At 49.5% G+C, this 22885-nt stretch overlaps 5 protein-coding genes across 5 annotated transcripts; 3 read left to right on the top strand and 2 right to left on the bottom strand.

Annotated features, from left to right (window-relative positions):
* Positions 1-2663: 2663 nt before the first annotated feature.
* Positions 2664-3241, top strand: FPSE_07277 (uncharacterized protein; the record flags this gene model as incomplete). Its single annotated transcript, XM_009260395.1, has 3 exons — positions 2664-2690; positions 2769-3100; positions 3169-3241. 3 exons carry the CDS (start codon positions 2664-2666, stop codon positions 3239-3241), a joined length of 432 nt encoding a protein of 143 aa, XP_009258670.1.
* A 2926-nt stretch (positions 3242-6167) lies between these two features.
* FPSE_07278 (uncharacterized protein) lies at positions 6168-7382 on the top strand (the record flags this gene model as incomplete). The annotated part of the gene is made up of 4 exons (XM_009260396.1): positions 6168-6210; positions 6293-6398; positions 6448-7300; positions 7356-7382. 4 exons carry the CDS (start codon positions 6168-6170, stop codon positions 7380-7382), a joined length of 1029 nt encoding a protein of 342 aa, XP_009258671.1.
* A 436-nt stretch (positions 7383-7818) lies between these two features.
* Positions 7819-13717, bottom strand: FPSE_07279 (uncharacterized protein; the record flags this gene model as incomplete). Its single annotated transcript, XM_009260397.1, has 2 exons — positions 7819-8411; positions 8464-13717. The coding sequence occupies 2 exons, from the start codon at positions 13715-13717 to the stop codon at positions 7819-7821; spliced, it is 5847 nt and encodes a 1948-aa protein (XP_009258672.1).
* Positions 13718-14834: 1117 nt separating this feature from the next.
* FPSE_07280 (uncharacterized protein) lies at positions 14835-18829 on the bottom strand (the record flags this gene model as incomplete). Its single annotated transcript, XM_009260398.1, has 3 exons — positions 14835-18381; positions 18436-18623; positions 18674-18829. 3 exons carry the CDS (start codon positions 18827-18829, stop codon positions 14835-14837), a joined length of 3891 nt encoding a protein of 1296 aa, XP_009258673.1.
* A 1877-nt stretch (positions 18830-20706) lies between these two features.
* Positions 20707-22822, top strand: FPSE_07281 (uncharacterized protein; the record flags this gene model as incomplete). Its single annotated transcript, XM_009260399.1, has 5 exons — positions 20707-21109; positions 21177-21472; positions 21524-21961; positions 22015-22265; positions 22315-22822. 5 exons carry the CDS (start codon positions 20707-20709, stop codon positions 22820-22822), a joined length of 1896 nt encoding a protein of 631 aa, XP_009258674.1.
* Positions 22823-22885: the final 63 nt, after the last annotated feature.

Raw genomic sequence — 22885 nt, 5'->3', positions numbered from 1 at the left:
AGGTCGAGGACTCGTGCTCGTGCTCGTGCTCGTCAACCAACGGTTACGAGTTGGAACACGTGAAGTTGGCGATGTGCTGCTGGCCCTGGGCCGCTCGCTTCATTTGGGGCACAGTATTCGACGTTGAATGAAACGCTGGGAGACTATTCGGGGTGCGGAGGATCTCCAAATCGAAGCGGCGTGAGCGTTGTGGGCGGGCTTGAAACCTTGATCACCGGGAGTTGCTTTTTGACAGAAAGGAAATGTATGTAGATACTGCAGTATAAGGAACTGGAAGGGGGGGTAAAGGTAAAAAGGTAAGGTAAAAAGACAAAGAAAAGGCCTAAGCTTGACCGGATGATGCCGCTGCTTGAAGGAGTGGTGCCAGAATGAAACGAATCGAACTGCAAACCGAATTAACTCAAGGTGGTGTGCATAAAGGAGCGTAGCGTAGCAGTAAAGTAAAGTGTTGGATCCGACCTAATCATTCAAGTCAGTTGGGTGTCCAAAAGACGGGGATGATCTGGTTGGATTGGATCCTTTCTCTATCGTCAGGGATCTTGTAGCTGCTCAAGCCAAACCGAGGGTCACGGGCAAGACGAATGCGGATTGGCTCGAGTGTCTATGGGGATGATGGATCCAGTATTGCTTAGCCGCCGCTTAGAGGTCGGGTAGGCACCTAAGGAAGCTAAGCTAAGAGCGATTTCAGCGCTGTGAGCGCCAAGGGGTACCTAGTAGCACGGGTAGCGTACGGGCGGGCATCGAGAATCATGGATCCTTCTGAAATTGAGCAGCTACTAATTCAGAGACATCCCAACCTAAAGCCCTAGCAGTGTACACAAGTCAAGGTGTTGAAATCGATGGTTCGTATACATTCGTTTGGTATAATTAAAATATCGCTCATCAGCCAAGATTGACCACATACCTAGTCAGTCAGTGCCTATCATTGGGCATCATAAGTGGATGGAGTTCACCCAAGCTGAGGTAGGTCCATGATTGACACCCCTAAAAAGCGCTGTGACTGGGCGCTGGCCCGACCTCGTGGGATGGACGCTTTTTAGCAGCAACCCGTTCACAGGCGGGTAGCTTTTTTGTTCCAAGAATCAAGGGACCTATCAGGGGAAGTGGGCTTTCTAGATTAAAGACGCGTAGACACTGTCAACCTACATTTGGTTGTAGAATATTTCAGATCATTTCTAGCGTTATCAAAGATAAGAAGGATACAGAAACGTGTTCACGACAACTTGGCAGCTTCCAGGAAACTGGGACTGTCAATGTATAATCAATCGCACTGATAGCGCTGCAAGATCTTTGAGTTACAACAAACCCTCGCACCAACATGCAGCACGTCACAGGAGTACTAACCATACATCCTTACGAGTGCCAAGTTGATGGTGTGCCTGGGAATAGTTCATGCAACCAGCTAGCTATGATGTATCTGGCCATGATCTTCATGTCACACTTGAGCTCATGAGGTGGTTACAGTTGTTGCACATTTGCCTGGCTTCCACGAAAGCATCTTTAAGCTGTAATCCCCACATTATACACATGCACATGCATGGAATTCTCTCAACTGTCTCAACTATCCCTTGAACCGCGTGCAGCTCTTCTCCTTTGTCTCGGGGTCCGTCCGTATCCGTCCACTATTTTGAGACGAGACATAGATCTCTCTTCTCCATCCTTGATTCTTAAGCGAGGTCGGTTGTCTCAGGGCCTCAATTCGACTCATTCCATTCGATTTCAACTGCCGGCTGTCGTACTTGGACTTTTAGACATCGTGAGCCTCAATCCATAAGTCATTGCCTCTACCAAGAATAACGTATAACGGCTCAGCCATCTTTCTGTAAGCTAAGAACAATCTGATACAGAGTTGATGAGCATAAGTTGTTAGGAGAGAATACTCTGTACTTTAGTAGACCAGGGGTATAGCGAAACACTTAGGACCCAAGATTAGGATACGGGAAATAAATTAGTAGGCACTCTAGCCAAAGACCATGTCAAACATAGTATGGAAGGCAGATTATCTTGTCCCGTGTGTAAGTATATTAAAGCTTTCTGCAACCCGAAGGCTGTGCTATAATCTTAGGATATATCTCGCTCGTATCCATGACGTGTCTAGCTTGATAGAAAAGGCTGATGATACGAGGTATCAATTACTTTGTATCCGTACCAAGGTAGATGCTACATGACCCGCTCAACTGAATGGCGTGCTATGGAAATTTACCGATCATGGATTGAGATAATGCATCAATGCGAATAATACAGATATTATGTGGGTGATCATGATGTCAATTGCCTTGATGAGCAGGAAGCTTCAGCTAGAATGCAATTTCAAGTTCCATTACTTTATGTAGATACTTTATTCTCAATAATGAACTGGGGACATCAATCGCTCGTCAATCTTTGACGTTGATATTGGCACTTTTAACCCCCTTGCAAGTCTAAACCCTTCCGTTGGTCGACCCCTTTTAGCGGGATCTTCGGCGTCGTCACCTCCCGCTGGGCCCTTTGTGCTTGTGGCTTCAGCCACGTTTCCAGGGCTGCCTACAGCCTCTACTATCCTGTCGTAACCTCGAGGCAACGTCGGATCTCGAACCTCATGGCATCCGCTGCACCCTCGAAACTTGCATTCTACGCTGAAACAAGCTCTAGGCTCGTCCCCTTCAGTCCTTGAGAGATAGAACATGGGCGCGACAATGTCGGTCATCAAGGTATGCATTCATCATGACAACTTGACCATTATTCTTGGCGTTCGTGGCGGTACGATACTAACACCTGATCGCAATTAGACGCTCATTGTTCCCGCCGTCATCTCGTTGCTTCTCTTCATTCTGCTCACATACGTTCTTATTCCATTATGGCGTCGGTACGCCCGCTATAGCCAATACCTTCCCCTCGACACGTTATCGTCCCATACGTCGTCCTTGCGCGAGCGCATAACGGCCCGGGTAGCTGCGTGGCGCTCCAACCGCGACGTCGCGTTCGCATCTGATGACGGTTCTGATGACGGAATAGGTGATGATGGAGAAGAACTTGGAAACGTCGACGAGGCTACCTGGCGTCAGATGGAGGCAGATACCCGTGCGGCCCGGCCAGACAATGCCAGGCGGTTGAGCAGAGAGTAAGCGGCCACAAGAAGAACATGTCGTTTTTTTTTATATATCATGAGCATTGCTAACCCGAGTATAGTCTTGAAGAGGGATTTAGAGACGATAGTGACGATGAACCAGACCGTTTAGCAAGGAACAATTTCAGATCATAATAACACAAACCATTGTATCCTTTTTGAAGGCAGTTGATTGCAAGCAAGAAACCGCTGTCCATACCCGCTAGAATCCTTGACTCCGACCTAATAGCAGCATGAGGCGGTTCTTTGATACTTTAATACCATAACTGATCTACACAGGATGAAGATTTCAATGTGCCTGGATAACGAGTTAAAGGTGTCGAGGCTGCTGCACGTGCTTGAATGATTACGGATTTCAGTATATCTAACATATACCTTAGAAAGCATGCGGCTGCCTCGCTTTGTTACACTGGGATTTGAAGAAAAAAAGACTCCCTGTATAGGTTGGGACACAAAAACCAATGACAGCACAGGGGCAGGTCTAAAGTGACAAAAGGACCAAATATTAAGCCAATTTGCGGTCCAAGGCTGTCGGCGAGAGGTTGTGTTGTCATCCGCTTGAGGAGGCTTCCTAGATGGCACCTGCAGCAGGTATTGGATTCCCTCTCCAAAGACTCAAGAAGAAGGAAGTCCCTTCTAAAGCTAGGTACCTACCTACCTATCTAAGTTGGTAGAAGGCCATGCCTACCTAAGTTGACAGAGTCAGTATCAGGGTCTTTCCATCACTACAGGTACCTACCTACCCTCAGGGTATCAGAAAAATTGGCCGCTGGAAGCATAAGAGACGAAATTAGTAGATCAGCTTATGCTACTTAGACTATGCTCTTTAGGCTATTTATTTTTATAAGCTAAGAATAAGGAGGTCAACTTTTCTGCTACCCAGTAGCCTACCTCTTCCAGATAGGAAGGTATCGTACTGTTGCACTTGCTTCTTCAAGTCTGCTTGCACTTGATCCAGCACCAGCAGACGACGACTTTTTTCTACTCTTCAACTCTCTCTCATACACACAAAAGCACAAGATATCCACCCACATCTCTATCGTTTTACTCTTTGCCGTCATGAGCAGCATCAAGTTAAAAAGCACACCATGGGATCACCTTCATTATCCATTATACGGCGAGGAAAGGACACGAACCACGATCGGCCCTTCCTGCCGACACCGCCTCATAGGACCCCCTTCAACACGCCGGTCTTACTGCCGCTTGAAAGGACTCGGACTGAAGTGCCAGCTTCTTCAGCAGGGGCAAAACTTCCCACTGATTCGAGGGAGGGTACACTACCGATAGACGAAATCGACAGGAATCTGCCTCACCGCAGTGTCGAGTACTCACAGCTCGGACAACTTGGCATTTATTGTGTCATGTGCGCCAGACAATACTGCGATACAACTCAACGCGGTCAATTTTCAGCATGGAGGAGATCAGAAGTTCGGGCATTCCTTCCTTGCGGCCACCACTTTGGGCTATCATGCCTAAAGAGATACTTGAAAACTGCCAGAGCGGATCACAATCCCCGGGCTCCCTACCGGTGTCCCATGGGAAACTGTCAACCTATCATGCACGAATGTCAACACTTTACCATTCCAACGCTGCAAAGACCTGGTGTAGTGTGGTTCGATGCAGGGACGTATCTTCAGCGACTGCCGTCCAATTGCGAATTCTGCAAAACCCCGAAAGCGGTGAAATTAGCAGCGGATCAGGAAAAACATTCCAATCGGATTGATGATACGGAAAGGAGCAATCTGAATCACTTGTACCATGCGGTGTGTTTGGAGATGAAGGGATCAAAAAACAAGCTCGCACATCACATGTTTAAGCAAAAGCGGTTCCTCAGAGGCAAATCTGACGCAGCCAGACACATGTGGGATGTTGTTATGTCTAGAGACAAAAAGGAAGGCAAAGCGGACACTGATGAGGATTCTACTGGGGATTCTACCCAGCGTTAGAACCAGTGTTTTGAGTCGGGTTGAATGTTCAGGGTTAACAGAACCATCATTAGGATGCGTATTTTTTTCAGCGACATGGTTTGAGCGGTATGTAGGTACTGGTTAAGCAGGCAATAAGAGAAATTGTTTAGTCCCAAGAGACGAAATGTTCAGACCTCAGACACAAGAAACGAACAAGACCATGATACTTACTCCATCGACTTGTGTATAGGCAAGGCTTTGGCCTGCGGGCAAGTATTCTTCTTCCTTGACGTCCTCTTTCTGAACCTTGCTGGGTTTCTGAGTTGGTCTTTTTCTTCGATTAAGGGGAGAGAATCCAATAGCTAGGAGAGGCTGCAGCCGGCTTGCCTGTGACTCCTCTCAGTCCATTGTTCATGTCATCAAGTGAGGTTCCTTTATTTGTAATCATACAATGTTGATTACTTGTCGATTGCTGAGGCAGACGCTCGGGACATAGACCTCGTCGTTATCATTGCCGTCTCATCTTTGCTCTCCTCGGAGTATCAGCGAGCTTAAATTCTAGAATCATAATAGATAAAACTGATAGGCTAATTTATTCTAGTTGAGAGCATAGTCTCTGGTTATTTTGGTTTGCATCCCAGAGCTGAGAGGTCAGCCTTTCTGTTCCCTCCTTGACTCTGAACACGAAACCCTTGAGGAGCAGATATAGTTCGGGCTATGACTTGCCACCATTCAACAAGCACCGGCCCAAGTACACCAAGTCCTCTAGATAGCTTCTATGACTATCGTTCTTGTATCATAGAGTCTCGTAGATCCTCATTTCTTTGACAAGTTTTTAGTTACGTGCCAACGTGTAAGTCAAAGAACAGTGTCAGTTCAAAATGGATATACAACGAGATGGCCGACATGAAATGATACTTGAAACAACAATTCTTAGCATTTATTTACTGGATATCTCTCGAATTGTCTGTGTAGGTCATTTAAGAACCAGAACGTAATGGTTCTGATATCACCTCTTCCAGTGAACTCCAACTGCCTGTTTCCCGCCCCACAAAATCTACGACCATCAACCTCGACATCACCACTTCCCATCCAACAAAACTGTCTTGGATCCTTTCCCTTTCTTCATTAGACCGCCACGATTTCCAATCATAATGCGCTTTCGAACAGAATTGAAGAATATCCGCACATTTGCCAGTGAGTTCTCTTTCCTTGCAGATATCTGTTTCTGCGTCATTCTGACTGTTTTCATTGACACTTACTAACCGTGAATCTCTAGAGCTTGTAGCTGCACTTGGCTCTCTCGAGAAGATCGCCTGGTTGCGCCTCAGCGATGACACGGCGCGATTCACAGTCATCCCAGATATGGGATCTCAAGTATGGGCGTATGTCTTCTCTTCCGTGTCCATGACTTCATCGCTGACAAACGTTGAGCTCACTCGCCATGGACTTCATCTTTGATGGCTACCACATTCAATCCGCAGAGGCAGGCAACACAATTAACCTAGAGCTTCCCCTTCAGCCTCTACAGCGCGCCCTCAAGTCAGCGCTCAACAGCATGTCTGCTTCCTTGCGCCTTACAAAGAAGGATGGTTTGCCAGTTCTTTCCATGACAATCACGACAACCACATCAGCCAACAACCCGCCTGGGGCAGCGAAACCTTCAGGCACCGCCGGCGGCGATGACCCTTTTGACGATGATGAGATGTTTCAGCCCGAACACCTCGAGACTAATTTACGGCGAGAGCATGAAAAGATCATCACGCAAGATATACCCGTACGGGTTCTTCATCCAGAGACCGTCGAGACCATCATGCAGCCACGAGTGCGCGAACCAGATGTCCACATCCAATTACCACCACTCCTTCAGCTCAAGGCTATTTCGGATCGCTTTACCAAGCTCGCCATAACCTCCAACTCCAGCTCAAACAACAACAGCAAATCACCCAAGCTTGAAATCAGCGCCAATATGCACGGCGGCTTGCGGCTGCGAATCGCTACTGAAACAACCGATATATGTAGCGTGTGGTCCAACCTCGAGAACCCGGAGCTAGATCCGGCACAGCTCGACTGCCCCGTCGAAGAACATCCGAGTGCAAAATTCCGAGAAGACGGTCCCGAACGCTGGGCGACAGTTCGTGTGGATGGCAAGGATTGGAGTCGTGTCTTGAGTGTTGGCCGTTTAGAAGGCCGGGTAATTGCTTGTTTTGCGGATGACCATGCTCTGATCCTTTACGTCTACGTACCGCAATACGACGATGCCACAGCCGATGATTCTGTGGTGACGGTGAGTCCATTTTTTGCCCTATCAAGTTTCGATAGACCATACTAATTAGTATCAGTATTATGTGCAGTCATACAGCGTATAGAACACAGATAGAATCTCGTTACGATATCTCGGCGTTGGACTTGTGGAGTTAGGGACACAATAATAGACATCTGCAAAATCATGGTTCAATATACATGTTGGTCGAGTACTTCATGCAGGCATTCTTTATCGTATTATCGTTCTGCACTGAAATCCATTCGAGTCATAATCATATCTCGACGGTAATATCGCTGCTTCTATGCTTCTGCTAATCCAATGCATTATAACTTGACCTCCACACCAATATCTTGTGTACAAACGCTTATTATAGCCCCAGGCCAACGCTTCTTCGATCCCACTACTCGCCAAATCACAAAAAAACAAGATAGTAATCTATTATTAATACATCCCGATTCGTTTCTAGCACGAATCCCCACAAGAACGCCTAGAATGGATCTGGTAATTCGAATCCAAACGAAGAGACATCTCACATTCGTCTATTTGGCCATAACGTCAACATAGCGACCCTTTCGGGGCTTCTTCTTGTCACCAGCCTTGCGAGGTGCCACGCTAAGCAAATCATCAATGCTGCTAGCATTGCTCATGCTTGTGGTTGGTCGACTAGGCGGTGCGCTGGCATTGCTGGTGTTGGAAACTGATCGCATCATAACAGGTGGTGCCAAGCCGAGGCTTTCTGTAGACGCTTGCTTCGACAACTCAGGCGTACCAGCGCGCAACTTTGGAGGCATGAGCGGCGGCGGCGCGCTGTTGCTCGAGACCAAAGGTGGAGGTGGAGTGCCTGCAGGTGGGGGAGGAGTTCCAGACACGGAGCGAGGACCGGCCCTGGGGGGAGGAGGTGTAGCAGTCTTGGCTGGTGTGTTTTCAGCGCCAGGCTTCTTGTTGACCCATCGTTTGAGATCAGGGTCGTAGACAAAGCTGCTGGCCTCACCCAGTTTGGCACGAATGGGCTTGCCTGGTGAAGATTCGCCAGATGAGGACGGCTCGAGAGCAGCGGCCTTTTTGCTACTTCCAAACCATCCGCCGAAACCCCATCCCTTCTTGGACGACTGCTGGGCAGCTGCACGCTTGGCTGTTTATTTTGTTAGTGATATACCATATCAGCTTGGAAGAAACAAACTTACCATCCTCTTCGGCAGCCTTGCGGAACATTTCTTCATTTTCTCGGTCCTTGTCCGTCTTCGACTTCGCAGCAGGTTTCATAGAAGGAAAGTCGTCATCGTCGTCATCCATGATACTCTTCTTCTTTGGTTGGTGCACTTCACCATCATCATCTGCAGTAGACTGGGGCTCATAGGATGGTGGCTCGTATCCGTAAGGCTGGAAAGAAGGAGGCTCGTATCCACCACTGCTACCCTCATTCTTGTTCTCCTCGCTTGCCTGTTCAGAGGATTTGAATGACATTCGAGGAGGCTCGTAACCGTAGCTAAGAGGTTGGAAGCCTTGCGCAGAAGAGTCAGCAGGCTTCTCGTCTCCACTCATCGGTGTTGAGACTGGCATCCCGTATGGTTGGTATCCAGCAGGAGAGTATCCTTGTGTAATTTGGGCAGCAGGAGCAAGGCCTGATCCACCAAGCCCAGCATCGTTTGACTCAGGCTGAGGAACCGATGGTGTGTAACTACCCCCCTGGTTTGCTGAAGCAGCACCGGGGTAGGCGGGCTCATATGGGTTTTGTCCATAGGTCGTCGCAGGGGTTTGTTCCATCGAGCTTCGTCCAGGTGTGTACTGAGAAGTAGGAGAGTAGGGGTTCAGATTAGTGACAGGTGTCATATTGGCCGGTGCATATTTTGATGACGCAGCAGCACCCGCAAGCGTCTGAGCAGGTGTCATTCCGAAACCAGGCGACTGCTGACCATAGATGTCAAAGTTCGACACGGAAGGTGATCGACTAAACTCTCCCGAGGGACGGGTGAACGGTCCCGCATCTCCAGCAGCTCCACTGTTTTCCTCGGTATCATCTCCGGCAACAAACTTGTTAAATCTGTTCCACATGCTGTCCGAGACCTTGTTCATGCTTGGCTTCGACATCCACGAGCCGCTCTCTTCCTTTGGTGCTGACTTCAGCCTGGACATAAAGTCTTCAACCGCGGCCTCGAGAACATGATGATGGTAAGGAGAGCGCTTAGTCTGGGCGGACACAGCTGTCAGAATGGCATCACAATACTGCATGGCCTTGTCTCGGTGACCATATTCGGCAAGAGTCATGGCATGCTCGAGCTTGTAAGCGGCCAGATGAGGTGTTCCTGCTGTGCCGAGGGCTCCGCCAGCAAGAGACAAGCCATATTCGTAGACTTCGCTGAGCTGGAGGGCCTCTGTCTCTTTAGCGAACTGGTCAGACTGCTGTCGATGGTCAGCTCCAATGAGCACGAAGTTTGCGTTAGGGTCGTCCAGTCCGCCAAAGATTGAAGAATGGCGACCAAAGATGAAGCAAATGTGGGCAGCTTCAGCTCGTCCATAGCTGGACAGAAGACTTCCAAGAGCATTGAGCCCCTGAATATCGTCGGTACTGCGGTTGCTCAGCACAAGCGAAAGAGTCTCGCGCCATTTATCTAGTCCATCTAGTGTGTCCTTAGAAGGTCCGGAACCTCCTTCGGTAGACACAAGTTGAAGACCAGCCCTTGCGTGTACAGGAACGAGTTCGTCAACACAATCCTCAAAGTTGCCAGAGAGGATCTTGTAGAGAGCGGCCATAGACTCGTTAGCGTGGCCAGGGTAGTTGACTTCTTTGCGGACAAATTCTTGGGCCACACGTTTGTAAAGATCCCCCTCGACAGTATGTGAGATCAACATGGCGTGTCCCCAAAGTCGCTTGTCAACAAGGGCCCACACAGCCTTATCTCGGTCGCCTCTCAACAGGTGATGTCGAACTTGATCCATAGTAGACACGTCAACGCCGTCAGCCTGCATCGAGGTAACAGAGGCAATACCTGCAGCGAAGTTGCTGGCGGCAGGGTAGAGAGCATCATCACCCGCGGCCGGTGCGGTCTCCCCGGGAGAGAGAACATCTCGAACAGCTGCCTCGACAGTAGGATTGCCCTCTAGGATACCGTCATTCTCAACGAAAATGCGCATAATTTTCCAGAGTAACAAACGTTCAACGGCCCTCTTTGCCTCGAGGGAAAGCTGAGAATGGAATGAAACGTCGGGCAAATCCTTTTCCAACAACTCGATTCCAGCATTAAGCCATGAAATTGTCTCCTTCTTCTTGGACTTGCCCCTCAGAGGACCGGGGAATTTAGCCACGTGCTCGTGAAGGGGTTCGAGGTCCTTGACACTCTGAACCTTTACTTCTCCTGGCGTGCGCACGATCATGGGAACAGCCTGGTTCATGCCATATCGGGGAACACTCTTTGGGAATGATGTCACAACAGTGCCACCAACACCCCAAGAGATGATGGGCACGCCTTTCCATCGCTGAAGTTCATCGTTCTCCCGACCATCAGTGGGTGCAATCATATTCATAGTGATGGACTGGCCACGAGTTCGAACAGTCGAGACACCAGCGGCAGGAGCTGTTGGGGCTACTGGGGCATAAGGTGAAGGCGCTGGCTTTGCGCCTACCGGAGAGGGATACGAGTGAGAATGGGCAGACGAAGGGCGGCGCGTTGAGTCTGAAGATCCTTGGGCCTGCTTATGACCGAAAGAGGCACTCGGTGACTGGGTTTGGGCTCGAGGAGGAGGCACGAAGCCAGGGTGAGCCGTCGACGCAGCCAGAGGCGCATATGGGCCAGCTTGCTTAGGTGGTGACAGATTCAACTGTCCAGCATAGCTGGGAGGGGGTGGTGATGTTGGATTGAATCTAGTCTCCTGGGGAGGAGGAGAAAGAGCAGCGCTCACAGACCTTGTTTGGGTCTGTTGCTCATCCTCTTCGTCCACCTCTCGAGTGGGAGGGAGAGACGAAACTCGGCTCAGTCTGGGCTCAAAGTGAGCAGTCTCCGAATGGGTCAATGGGCTTGACGTTCTAGGCTGGTGCGGCAACATTGGTCCAGGACCAGAATTTGCCACGGCTCCGTACGATCCATGGGTCTTGACGGGTGGAGGTGCCGGTGAATAACGGCTGTTCAAAGGAGCTGGTGGCGCGGTGTGACTTGTTCCGGGAGCAGGAGAGTATCGAGAAGCGCTGGTCGAGGGAGGCTGTGGCATGTGGTTGGCAGAAGTGGTCAGAGCAGCATATGGGCTGACCCTTTCAGGCGCAACAAGACCAGCTCCTGGAACGACAGGTGCCTGGATCGAAGGCTCTCCATAAGGCTCGCTGGGAGGAGGGGCCATAGCAGGAGCTGATGGCGGGGCCGTCTGGTTCGGAAACGAAGGGGCCAGTGGTGAAGGGACATGAGGTGCGCGAACTGGGGGCGCGTTTCTGGCAGGTGAGGCAGCCCTCTGGCTTGTCCGTGAGCTTGGTCGCGGCCTAGAAGTCATGGGCAATTCCTCGAAGAAGTTCTCCTTGTGCTGAGCACCGGGAGCCGCAGGCTTCGGGGGTCCTGCTTGTTGAGCAGGCGGCCCATGACTAGAAGTCGGGGGCGTGAGTTTGGTGGGAGGAGCCGGGATGCCAACGCTCGCGCTTCTAGGCGGCGGTTGGACGGGAGCATGAAGCTGTTCTGTTTGTGAGAGCTGTTGCATGCTTGCCCTCTTGCGGGGCTTCACCAGGTTCGTAACAAGATCAGTTGGCAGATCGTATGGCGAGTGATACCCTCCTTTTGACTTGTCGGCAAAGCTTTGTGCTTTGGGCATATCTGGACGCGGGGGTGCTGGCTGGCCATATTGAGGAGCAGCACCGAAAGGAGTCATACCAGGCACTGGAGCATTATATGCGGGAATTGGGGGAGCAGCTACTCCAGGCACCTGGCTAACGGGGGCATAAGGTGATGGTGCTGGGTGAACGGCCGGTGCTTGTGGCATGTAAGGATTTGACCCAGAAGCTTGACGTGATGTAGGAAAAGGCACGGGCGCAGGCGCAGGCACTGGGTCCGCAGCTAGCTCTTCATCTTCTAGAAAGCCCTCATCATCACTTCCAAAGAACGCAGCAGGATCAACTTGTTTTTCCTCTCCGGCGTTGTCGTCGAGCAGAAAATCATCGTCCTCCTCGTCATCGGCGAATGCTTGTTCCCATTTGGAAGCAATATCTTCTTGCTTGACGGGGGATAGATCAGATGCAGCAGGTGTTGGCTCAACCGATGCTGCTTCTTCCTCTTTACCCTTGTCCTCGCTGTCATCTGAATCCGAGTCTGAGTCGTCCTCTTCCTCTTCCTCATCCTCTTCAGGGGTCCCCTCAAGCGCCGACTTCTTCGAAACAGAGCCTGCATTCATCGAATCCAGTACTTGCATCGTGGATTTTCGTTCCAAGGCAGGGGCATGCTGCTCCTCAGATACAAACTCAGAGCCCTGAACCTGACTGAAAAAATCGGCATCCTCGTCACCTTCTTCTTCAAAAGGGTCGCTTGTAGCCTTGTTTTCTTGGGCAACAGGCTCCTCGTTGGTTTCTTGAGCAGCATGCGGAATCAATGGGATCCCCTCTTCGTATCTTTCATCAGAATCCTGACCTTCCGGGCTCTTCAAATCTCCACCGATAGAAATAGACGAAGAATGGCCTCTTCTCGGTGTATGTAGTCCCAGTGAAGTTTCCTCTTGTTGATATAACTCCTCTTCTTCATCTACTTCCCTCTCTGTTTCTTCCAACACATCCATAGCCTGGTTAGAGGGAAGAGGGTGTTGTTCATCCACCTCTGCAGTCGAATGAGTGGGTGGGACTGTAGGGAAAGAGTTGGTTCTATCGCTGGGAGGCATGAATTTGAAAGGGTCGGTATCGGTGCGACTCAGTGTCCATTCACCCTCGTCATCGTCACCAAAGCTGATTTCGTGAGACACTGTACGAGCAAACGATCTTGAGCTTGAATGCTGGGCTACCGGTCCTCTGGGTTTTGAAACAGCTTCGGTTTCTACTTGCTCAATGTCTGCTTTCTCGGTCTCTGGTTGCTCGGCATGTGCTTGCTCAGCACCTGCCTTCTTAGTGTCGACATTCTCGGTGTTTGCTTGCTTGGCGTCCTCTTGCTTAGTATCCACTTGCTCGGGAATAGCCTCGCTGGGGGTCTCCTCTTGTTGCGTCTGTTCGGGGACTGCATCGTCGGAAGCTAGCCAGTCATTGGCGCCATCGTCTTCGTTCTCCTGCGAGAGCCAAGCGTTGGAAGCACCAGCTTGCTCTGGCGATTCCTCGACATGTTGCGACGGGGTATTTTGAGTTGTGGACTGGTCGGGTTGCACAAGCGTGTCTTTTGTTGTTGTGGATGACGTCGCAGGCGCGGGAGACTCGGTGGAGCTGGTGCTAGTATCGGAATCGTCTGGCATCGTGGCCAGATCTGTCGCTTTTGGCAATTCGGAAGCCATGGCGATGCCGATACAGGCGTTGGCTTGTGATGAGGGAGGAACCAAGTTTCAATGCCAGTAGCGAATACTTTGTGCGATCGTGTCAGCGGAACGGGTTCAACACAAAGGGGCTACTGCCGAGCTAATCTGCGCGGAGCTTGGACTGCTTTGCGACTTTCAGGGGGGTAGAGGGGCTCAGTTCGGTAGCAGGGGAAAATAAGTAGTAAATCTCGTACTTAGTAATACAAAGAACAAAAGTGAATAGAATGGTGTTGCTGTTAATTAAAAGTCGAGGTTCGCCATGTTTGTCCGAGGAACGAAAGAGGCGTCACTGTAGTTGGAAGGGAAACGTTCTGGAAGTACAGTACAGATCGCAAGTGCAAGTTGGCATGTTTGAAATATGGAGACCCCGTCCCGTCTCCGTCTCATGGCACGGAGCTGGAAGGAATCGGGTACCTTAGTACCTACCGAATGGTGACTAGATCCAGAGGCGGAGCAGAAGAGCTGTTCCGACAGCTACAACGGGTATAAACCGTCTGAAGCTTTGTCCAATCTCTATTTATAGTTGCAGGATATCATTCACAATGTTATAATTGAATCTGTCATTAAGATGCCGTAGAACGATAATATCTGGACAACTACTCTGTATCACCATCCCCATAACCATACCCTGCACTGGACATGCACTGGACATGAATGGAGGGCCTGAGAGGGCCTGAGAGGGCCTGAAAGAGCCTACAATCACTACAGCGTGACCATCCGCGGATTATCCGCCCCTTGTAAATCACCCTCATCAACGACTGGAATCCAGACTTGAACAATTCGCCATCCGAGTTTGGACCAACATCTGCTGACTGTATGTAGATAGCGGGTGCTTCTTGACCCCGTGTCGTGCCCTGGATACGGCTGATAACAATCCTGGTTGTATTCTTGGCAAATTCCTTATTCGGCGGACGGGCCAACCAAATGACATGGTAATCTCAAATTCCATGTCGCAAATCCAAGGGACCTAACCTACAGCATACCTACCCAGGTAACCAGTTTTGCTCAAATAATTCAATGTTCAAGGGTATTATCTATGCTATCATTAAGACTAAATATTTTACTCCAACTTGCTACTCGTTTCCAATACAACACACTAACTATCCAGAGCCTGTGCTTCACACATCTTGCGGTACAGTCCACCCTGTGCAAGCAGCTCTTGATGAGTCCCTGCCTCCGTGATCTTGCCACCAAGGAACACGCAGATCTTATCAGCGTCCTTGATTGTGCTCAAGCGATGAGCAACAGCGATTGTGATACGATCGCCCTTCTTAGCTGCTTCTGCAAGAGCGCCCTGCACGATCTTCTCACTCTCAGTGTCGAGAGCGCTAGTGGCTTCATCTAGCAGAAGAACTTTGGGGTCGCGAATAAGGGCCCGTGCGATGGCGATTCGCTGTCTTTGACCTCCAGATAGTTGAGCACCGTTTGAGCCAGCTTGTGTATCAACACCTTCAGGCAATGACGAGACGAAATCCCACGCATTCGCAGCGCGAAGAGCTGCTTCGATTCGCTCGTTGGAAACCGACGTGGCTGGGTCCTTCTTTTCAGTCTCAGGGTCATCAACACCCAGAGCAATGTTTTCTCGTATTGTGCCCTGGAAAAGAGTTGGCTCCTGCTGAACGAGACCAACGATGCGACGGTAGAGCCGAGGATTGAGGCTGGGAAGAGCAGAGTTGTCGATGCTGATGGTACCGCTTGAGGGATCGTAGAATCGCTCGAGCATGGCAATCATGGTTGACTTTCCACATCCCGAAGCACCCACCAAGGCCACAAACTGGCCGGGCTTGACGTTCAGGTCAATGCCACGGAGAACAGGAGCGTGAGGACGCAGTGGGTATGAAAAGCGAACGTCGTCCAGTACGATAGGACCTCCTGACTTGGGGCCGTTGTCGTGGTTCTCAGAAGTTTCTTGAACATTAGGTTGAAGTTGGCTTAGCCAGAAAATATAGTTGGCGGCGTTGACTCCCTTGGTGATACTCGTCGAGAACTGGAAAAGCTGACCAGAGGCCTGGCCTGAGTAGAAAACGCCGAGGAAAGCGACGAAGAAGTTGTACATGGAGATGTCGCCCTGTGATAGAAGACGGCAGCCGTACCAGAAACCAAGAGCCTGGAACCAATATTCAATCGATTGAGTGAGGGCAAAGAAAATCATGATTTTGAAAAGATCGTTCTTTGAGCCGGCAACAGCTCCGTTCAGCTCATTGACATATTTATCCAGAACAGACTCTTCAATAGCCAAAGATGAAACAGTTCGGATGGCAGTAATGGCCTCAGATGCAACCGAAGCACTGGTAGAATATCTCTTGGAAGTGTCCCGGTCGAGCTTGGCATCAAGGCGAATCTTGAAGTAGCCTGAGCTAACCAACGGAGGCAGACCGGCACAAACAACTACCAAACCAAGCTTCCAGCTGTGGATGATAGCCATGAGACTGCAGGCAACCAAGTTGAGAATGGCAATGAGAATGAGGGCAACGTTAAAGCCCATCAACTCCAGAATAGACTGAGGGTTGGAGTCAATGCGACTAGCAAGAGCACCAGTGCTGTTTTCCTCACGATCGAAAAATTGGAGATCCTGTCGAAGCATGTCCTGCAAACTCTGCTTGCGAAGCTTGTGGCTAAGAAACTGAGCGACAGTGTTGGTGGCATAACCAAGAACAAAGTATGACACGAGAAGACCGGCAGCAAGGACGATGAACATGCTAGCATAGAAGTCTCCACGATCTCTCATCCTATCGCCGGTAAGAGTAAACACATCGACGACGTGAGCAAGAAGAATAGCTTGTCCAGGGAATGCCGCGACAGCTCCCAGGCATCCCGCAAGAACGAAGAAGTACGACCATGCTACCTCGGGGCTTTCTACAATGAGTCGATAGACGACATGGAAGATGCCCAGTTGCTTGTGGTTGTCGTAGTTGCCAATTTCCTTACCGGCCTCGAGGCGTTCCTGGACGTGAGTTTCATATTGAGTGACAGTCTTGGTCATGTTAAGGTCTTCTTTTTCAGCTTCAGGGACAGCCTCCTCTTCCTCCTCGGTTACCGAGTGCGCTGACTCATTATCCACAGCAAGACTCTGGATCTTGACGAGGTTTGCATAAGCACCGTCCTGAAGAATCAGAGATTCATGTGAACCCTGTTCAATAATGGAACCCTTGGACATGACAACAATGTTGTCGGCCTTGCGAATGGTGGCGAGCTTGTGGGCGATGACGATGGTGGTACGGCCTTCGGCTGCTTTGTCGAGAGCTTTCTGGACGACACTCTCTGCGTGAGGATCAAGAGCACTGGTGGCTTCATCGAGAAGGAGAACCTTGGGTTGGGACACAACGCTACGGGCGATTGCGACTCTTTGCTTTTGGCCACCTGAGAGAAGTCCGCCTCGCTGTCCGATCTGGGTGTTATAACCATCAGGAAGCTCCATGATGAAATTATGAGCAAATGCCATTTTAGCAGCCTCTTCGATTCGCTTCATCTGTTCTTCAACTAGTACATTCTCCCACTCGGTACCAACCAGACCATGCTTGATGTTATCGAATACGGATCCTTCGAACAGAACAGGCTCTTGTTGGACCAGGCGAACGTTTCGTCGTAGCCAGTTCAAGTTCAGCTTGTCAATGGGACGGCCGTCGAGTTTGATAGTACCAGACTTGGGGTTGTACCAGCGCTCAATAAGGCCAACAATGGTGCTCTTTCCAGATCCAGACTGGCCCACCAGCGCGGTGACCTTACCAGCAGGAATGTTGAGGGAGAAGTTGTCAAGCACATTGATGCCTGGTCTCGTGGGGTAGGCAAAGGTGATGTTTTCCAACTCTACGTGTCCAATAGTCTCGGATGGTGTCTCGCCAGTCTTGGAAAGAGGGTCAATAGCCGATTCGCGATCGATGAGAGTGAAGAGTTGGGCTGCTCCGGACATGGCACGGCTGAAGTCGATGGTATAAGGGGTGAGCTGGGTCAGTTGAACAGCTGCGATAACAACAGAGAGAAGAACTGTAAAGATGACACCAGAGTCGGTGATCTCACCACTTGCGAGCATGCGGACACCCTGCCAGAAAGCTAGACCGAATCCAAGGTAAATAATGGTATAATCGGCAGAGAACATCAGACCGAAGAGAATTGAGATCTTCTTTCCAACAGTGTGTGCCTCCTCGAGGTGCTTGTCGAACTTGTCAACAAGTCTAGCTCGCATCTCAAAGGCATGAACAGTTCGGACACTCGCCAGAATTCCCTCTGCGAGCGAATTGGCCTGACCGTGGATCTCCAGGATCTTCATCTCGTGAACAGCCTCCATGGTGGCAACGACAGTCATGACAATGATGGTAGCCGGAGCAATACACAGGCAGATGAGAGTGAGCTTCCACTGCACAACAAAGGCAACGATGAAAGCAGTGAGGAAAGCAGCAATGCCCTGGAAGAAAAGACCAAGCTTCTCGGCAATACCGGTTTGGATCAAGCGACCATTGGAGGTAGCCTGAGTGGCGACAGAACCACCAGTACCAAAGTCATAGTATGCAATTTCCTGGCGAAGAGCAGCGCGGAGGTACTCCTTTCGGATGTTGCGTACAATTCGGTAGGAAGAGTAGGTTAGGAATACGTTCCAGATGTAGGAGAGAACGAATCGACCAATACCGAGGTACACAAAGTACAGTCTTTGAAGGCACGTTAGCAGGTTGACGAAAATACCTCGAGTTATAAATACTCACGCTAGATCTGCAACGTCTTTGCGAAACTTGCTAGGCGCGGATTTTCCAGAAGTGAAGTCGGTGATGATGGTGATGAATTGTCCAAAGATGAGATTTTGGAGCGCGATACCAGCACCTGAACCTATGGCAGCGACAAGGGCGATGGCTTGCATGAGGTATTCTGTAGGCCCGGCATATGTGAGAATGCGCTTCAATGGTGTTAGTCGACCTTGATAGAATGAAACCTGGCTGTAATTACCTTGTAGTCGCTCCAGGAACCCTCGATTTCTCCCTCTTCACCTGGAGTGGCAGCATCGCCACCTTCAGTGTTGACGACAACATCCTCAGGAGCTGAGGTAGTTTGACTGCTATCAACAACCTTTTCGTTTTCCTTCTCGTTGATACTTGAAGTCATGATGACTTTTGGGCGTCCCTAAACGAATACGGAATTCACCGCGACAGGCTATAAAGCCTAGGGAGTATTCGTAACCGAGCCTTTTTAGTCTGGTTCTTCGATTCCAGTATATCGAAGAATTAGACTATTTCACGTTATAAGGCTCAACCTTCTAGGGAACGAAGAGAAGAAGAATGAGAGATTCAAGAAACAAGAAGAAAGAAGGCCATTTTTACGAGCAAGGAGAGGGGACGTAGCGTCCTTTTTGAACAAGACCCAAAGAACTTTTTGAAGAGAAGAACCCGGGGGGTGGAGTGAAAAGTGCTCCGTACGTAGCCAGAATGGGTAGAACAGACCATATTTAGTGGTGATCCTTGGCACTTTAGTTTGCATTTTTATCAGATCCGCCTTCGAAAGTGGTCTAAGTGGGGTACAGATTGATAATGAATTATCTAGACCAGGATCAAAATTGGTTTTTACGATGTCGGAGATTTAGGGTTTAAGAGAGTTTGGTTTTGGTTCGGGTTGGGTTGATTGTTGCTGCGACCAGTAGGCCAGTTATCTGATGAGATTGCTTCGCTTTGGGTTTATACTCTATAGCTGTACCGAGACTGAGGTTCATCTCCATGTCAATATGTGTACATACCATGCATCATCGCTGAAGTCTTGGCTTATGATGAAAGAGAAACTCCACTCAATTTAATTCAGTGTTGAAGTACGCAGTCGATAGCTTTTTGAATGAGAAATGACTCAGAATTCGGATTATATTACGCAAGTCATCGTGATAAAATCTCCAATGTCTACTAAAAACTGCAGTCATAAGATGAGGCCATGATGGAAGCAGAAGATCCTTGCACTGAGAGATTGGATGAACTTGAGCTTTGGTTCTATCTGATTGGCTGTTTCGGATTTGCGGTGTTCTCGGGAGCCGATCTTTCCTGTTTCCACTTTTCTCGTTTACGTTCAACGGCCTCGATTCTTCCGGATCCCGCGCGTTCCGCTTCGTTTCCCTCCTTCCCATGTAAGTCGTGGACGGTTTAGGCTACAGACATTGACACTCTCATAAACGTTCTCTCTTTCAGTGGCACTCGCTATATTCAGAATTTCTCTACTGCCGTCACCTACATTCGTCCTGCCCCTGTTCCTATTTGGTCTCTGTCTAACGGTGCCCGTGATTCCCGAACCCTCACATCCCACATCATAACGGAAGACTCCCAAGCCCACATGGACCCTGATGTCGATGGCCCCGATGAGGGATCCGATGGGCCCCAGAATACCTCTAATTTGACGATTCGACGAGCAGTTAGTATCACATATAACCTAAAACAGCCCTGTCCTTCCCTGTGTCTATCTCCATCCCCACGGCTCCTCCAGACTAACGCCTATTCTTAGTGTGATGCATGCAGGACTCGCAAGGTATGTACTTATCAAATCAATCTAATCAATCAGTCAATACAGGTGAAGCAAGGGACCATCCATAGTGGAGGCGGCTGTATTCACTGAAAGCTGCTGATATTGATGCCCATCCTCTCTGTTCTATAGCCAAATACATAGTAACATTACATGCACAGATCCGTTGCGATAGAAACTCGCCCTGCTCTCATTGTGTGCACGCAAAGATACCCTGCACACATCACGAAACTCGCCCAAAGGAGAAGAGGACTCGGATCCTCCTCTCAGCCCAATAGTATGTCATGTTACCCCGGATTGGATTTTGGTGCTACGGGCCACTTGATCGTCAATATCCGCCTGTCCTCCGATTCACCCACTATATTGGCTACGAGATATGGGCGAGTCAACTAATCAACCAATGAGCAAACTTTAGTGAGAAAAAGATTGATATCATTGATCGCCGTCTCGAGACACTCACGGCGCTCATGAGAGACATGAAGACAAACATGTCATCTACAAACTCTCTTCAATCTAGCCAGAATACCTCCCCAAACTCCGATCCTACACGTCAATCACCAGCCCAAAGTTCGACATCAACACCTTATGGACACCTTGCTCAAATAACTGCTGACAGCCCTGTCATCGAGGGGGAGTCTTCTTTAGCTGCCCATGGTGAATTCGCAAATGAGTTTCTCAAGAATGCTGTCGGTACCGAGTCTCTACAAGGTGCCAGCCTCGAGTTACGCGAGACTCTGGATTCACTGCATCATATCGTCAGTGCATTAAAACAGCAAACTGCTGCCACGGAGATGTCCTATCCGTATGCCAGAACAATACCACGCCCCACCCTCAAAAGCAATAACCTCCCACCGATTCAAACGGCCGTTGCCCTGATACGGGAATGTGAAAGTAAGTAATCAGATATCGCTTATCATTCATATTAGTATGCCATACTGATCAACCCCCTCTTTAATAGCCGAGAATTCAGAAATCTCGGCCTGGATAAGGGAGTTCTTCTCGATGGAGAGCTTCTCTGGGATGTGCCTGCACGTATACTTCTCCGAGGATATCACAGATTCTGACTTCATCCTCGTGAATATCGGCCTGATGTACATGTTCCAGGATCGCCAGCAGCGAGTAACCGACAAGAAAGAACATGACGAGAACGAGGAGTACACCAAGGCACTCCGACAAAACGCAGAGACGGCGCTAGCTAATCTTCCTTTCCATCTACCCGCTACTTCCAACATGATTTCTGCCCTGCTACTTGGAGTATGTTGTTTCTTTGCCGATTTTGTCACATGCAGTACTGATTACATCTAGGCTTTCTATGCCATTGAAATATCGAAGCCATCACTGTCGTGGACTTTATCATGTAAAGCATCAGAGCTATGTCAAACTCTAGGATACCACCGCATATCGACCATGAAGAACGACAAGCCTCGCGAGGCGCAGCGCAAGCAATTTCTCTTCTGGAATACATATTTCATCGACAAGAGTCTTTCTCTCCGTCTTGGAAGAGCATCTACTATTCAAGACTGGGACGTCACTGTGCCTATGCTCTCCGAGAACCCTACCAATGCTACTCCCTTATCCCCCTTCATCTCACTCTGGATAACCACAGCCAGGTGTCAAGGACAAATATATGAGCTGCTGTACAGTCCTGGTTCAATGGAAGAATCAGATGAGGTGAGGAGGCTTCACTCCCAGAAACTGGTGTTCGATTTGCAAGACATTGGTCGAAGGAGCAGGGAACTGGCTGTAAGTACTCCTGATACCAACGGGTCTGCCATTATCTCATGCCGGACTTTTAGACAACTCGTGAGAAAGAAGTCAAAACGAAGCTTGGAGAGTATTTTATAGAGTTCATCATCATATCTGACGACGTGCTCCGACTCTCTCTTCTCACTCTTGTTTACCGAGCAACTCCTGCTCCTCCAGGGTCTCGAGTAACATTCATCCCAGAGTGTATCGAGGCTGCACGCGCGACACTACAGCGTCACCAGGACTGCATGGATCTCTTGGGACGCGATAATGCCTTGTACTTCCCGTCCTATGTTCACTGGTAAGGTTGCGGTACATAACCCCATCCCAGAAAATGCTAATAAGACCAGGACTCTCCTCTTTGCTCCCTTCATCCCATTCATTGTAGTTTTCTGCCAAGCCATCGAAACTCAGGACCAAAACGATCTAGCCCGTCTACACAACTTTTGCACATCGGTTGAGACAACCATAACGCTGTCAGACGCGGCAGCCAAAATGCATCGGCTGTTCCAAGTCCTCTACACTGTAGCGCTTCGTTACATTGAATTCAGGACAACTACACCCACTGCGGACCAGACGCAGGCAAGCGCTGAACTCAACACATATCTCGCAGCGCTTGGTTTCCCGCCAGCTGGACTCAACAATGGAGGGCAGCAACCCTCGTCGATGGATGCTGCACAGGTTGGTACTTTTTCGCAGACGCTGGGAGATATGGGAATGTTTGATGGTGCTGAGGGCCAGAGAGGTGCGAATACAATGATGTGGATGGGAAATACGGCGCAGTTGGGTGAGTGGTTTAACAGCAACCAGCAGATGATGGAGTTGCTCGAGGAGCCTAGCTTCACATTTCCTCAATAAAGAATATCCCGGATGAAGAGATTGGATAATCTCGATTAGAAGCGAAATCTACGAAACTTTAGG

The sequence above is a fragment of the Fusarium pseudograminearum genome, chromosome 3 (genome assembly GCF_000303195.2).
Source record: "Fusarium pseudograminearum CS3096 chromosome 3, whole genome shotgun sequence".
In the NCBI taxonomy this organism is placed as follows: Eukaryota; Fungi; Ascomycota; class Sordariomycetes; order Hypocreales; family Nectriaceae; genus Fusarium; species Fusarium pseudograminearum.
The sequence above is the reverse complement of the archived record's forward strand: the minus strand, read 5'-3'. Positions and strand labels throughout refer to the sequence as shown.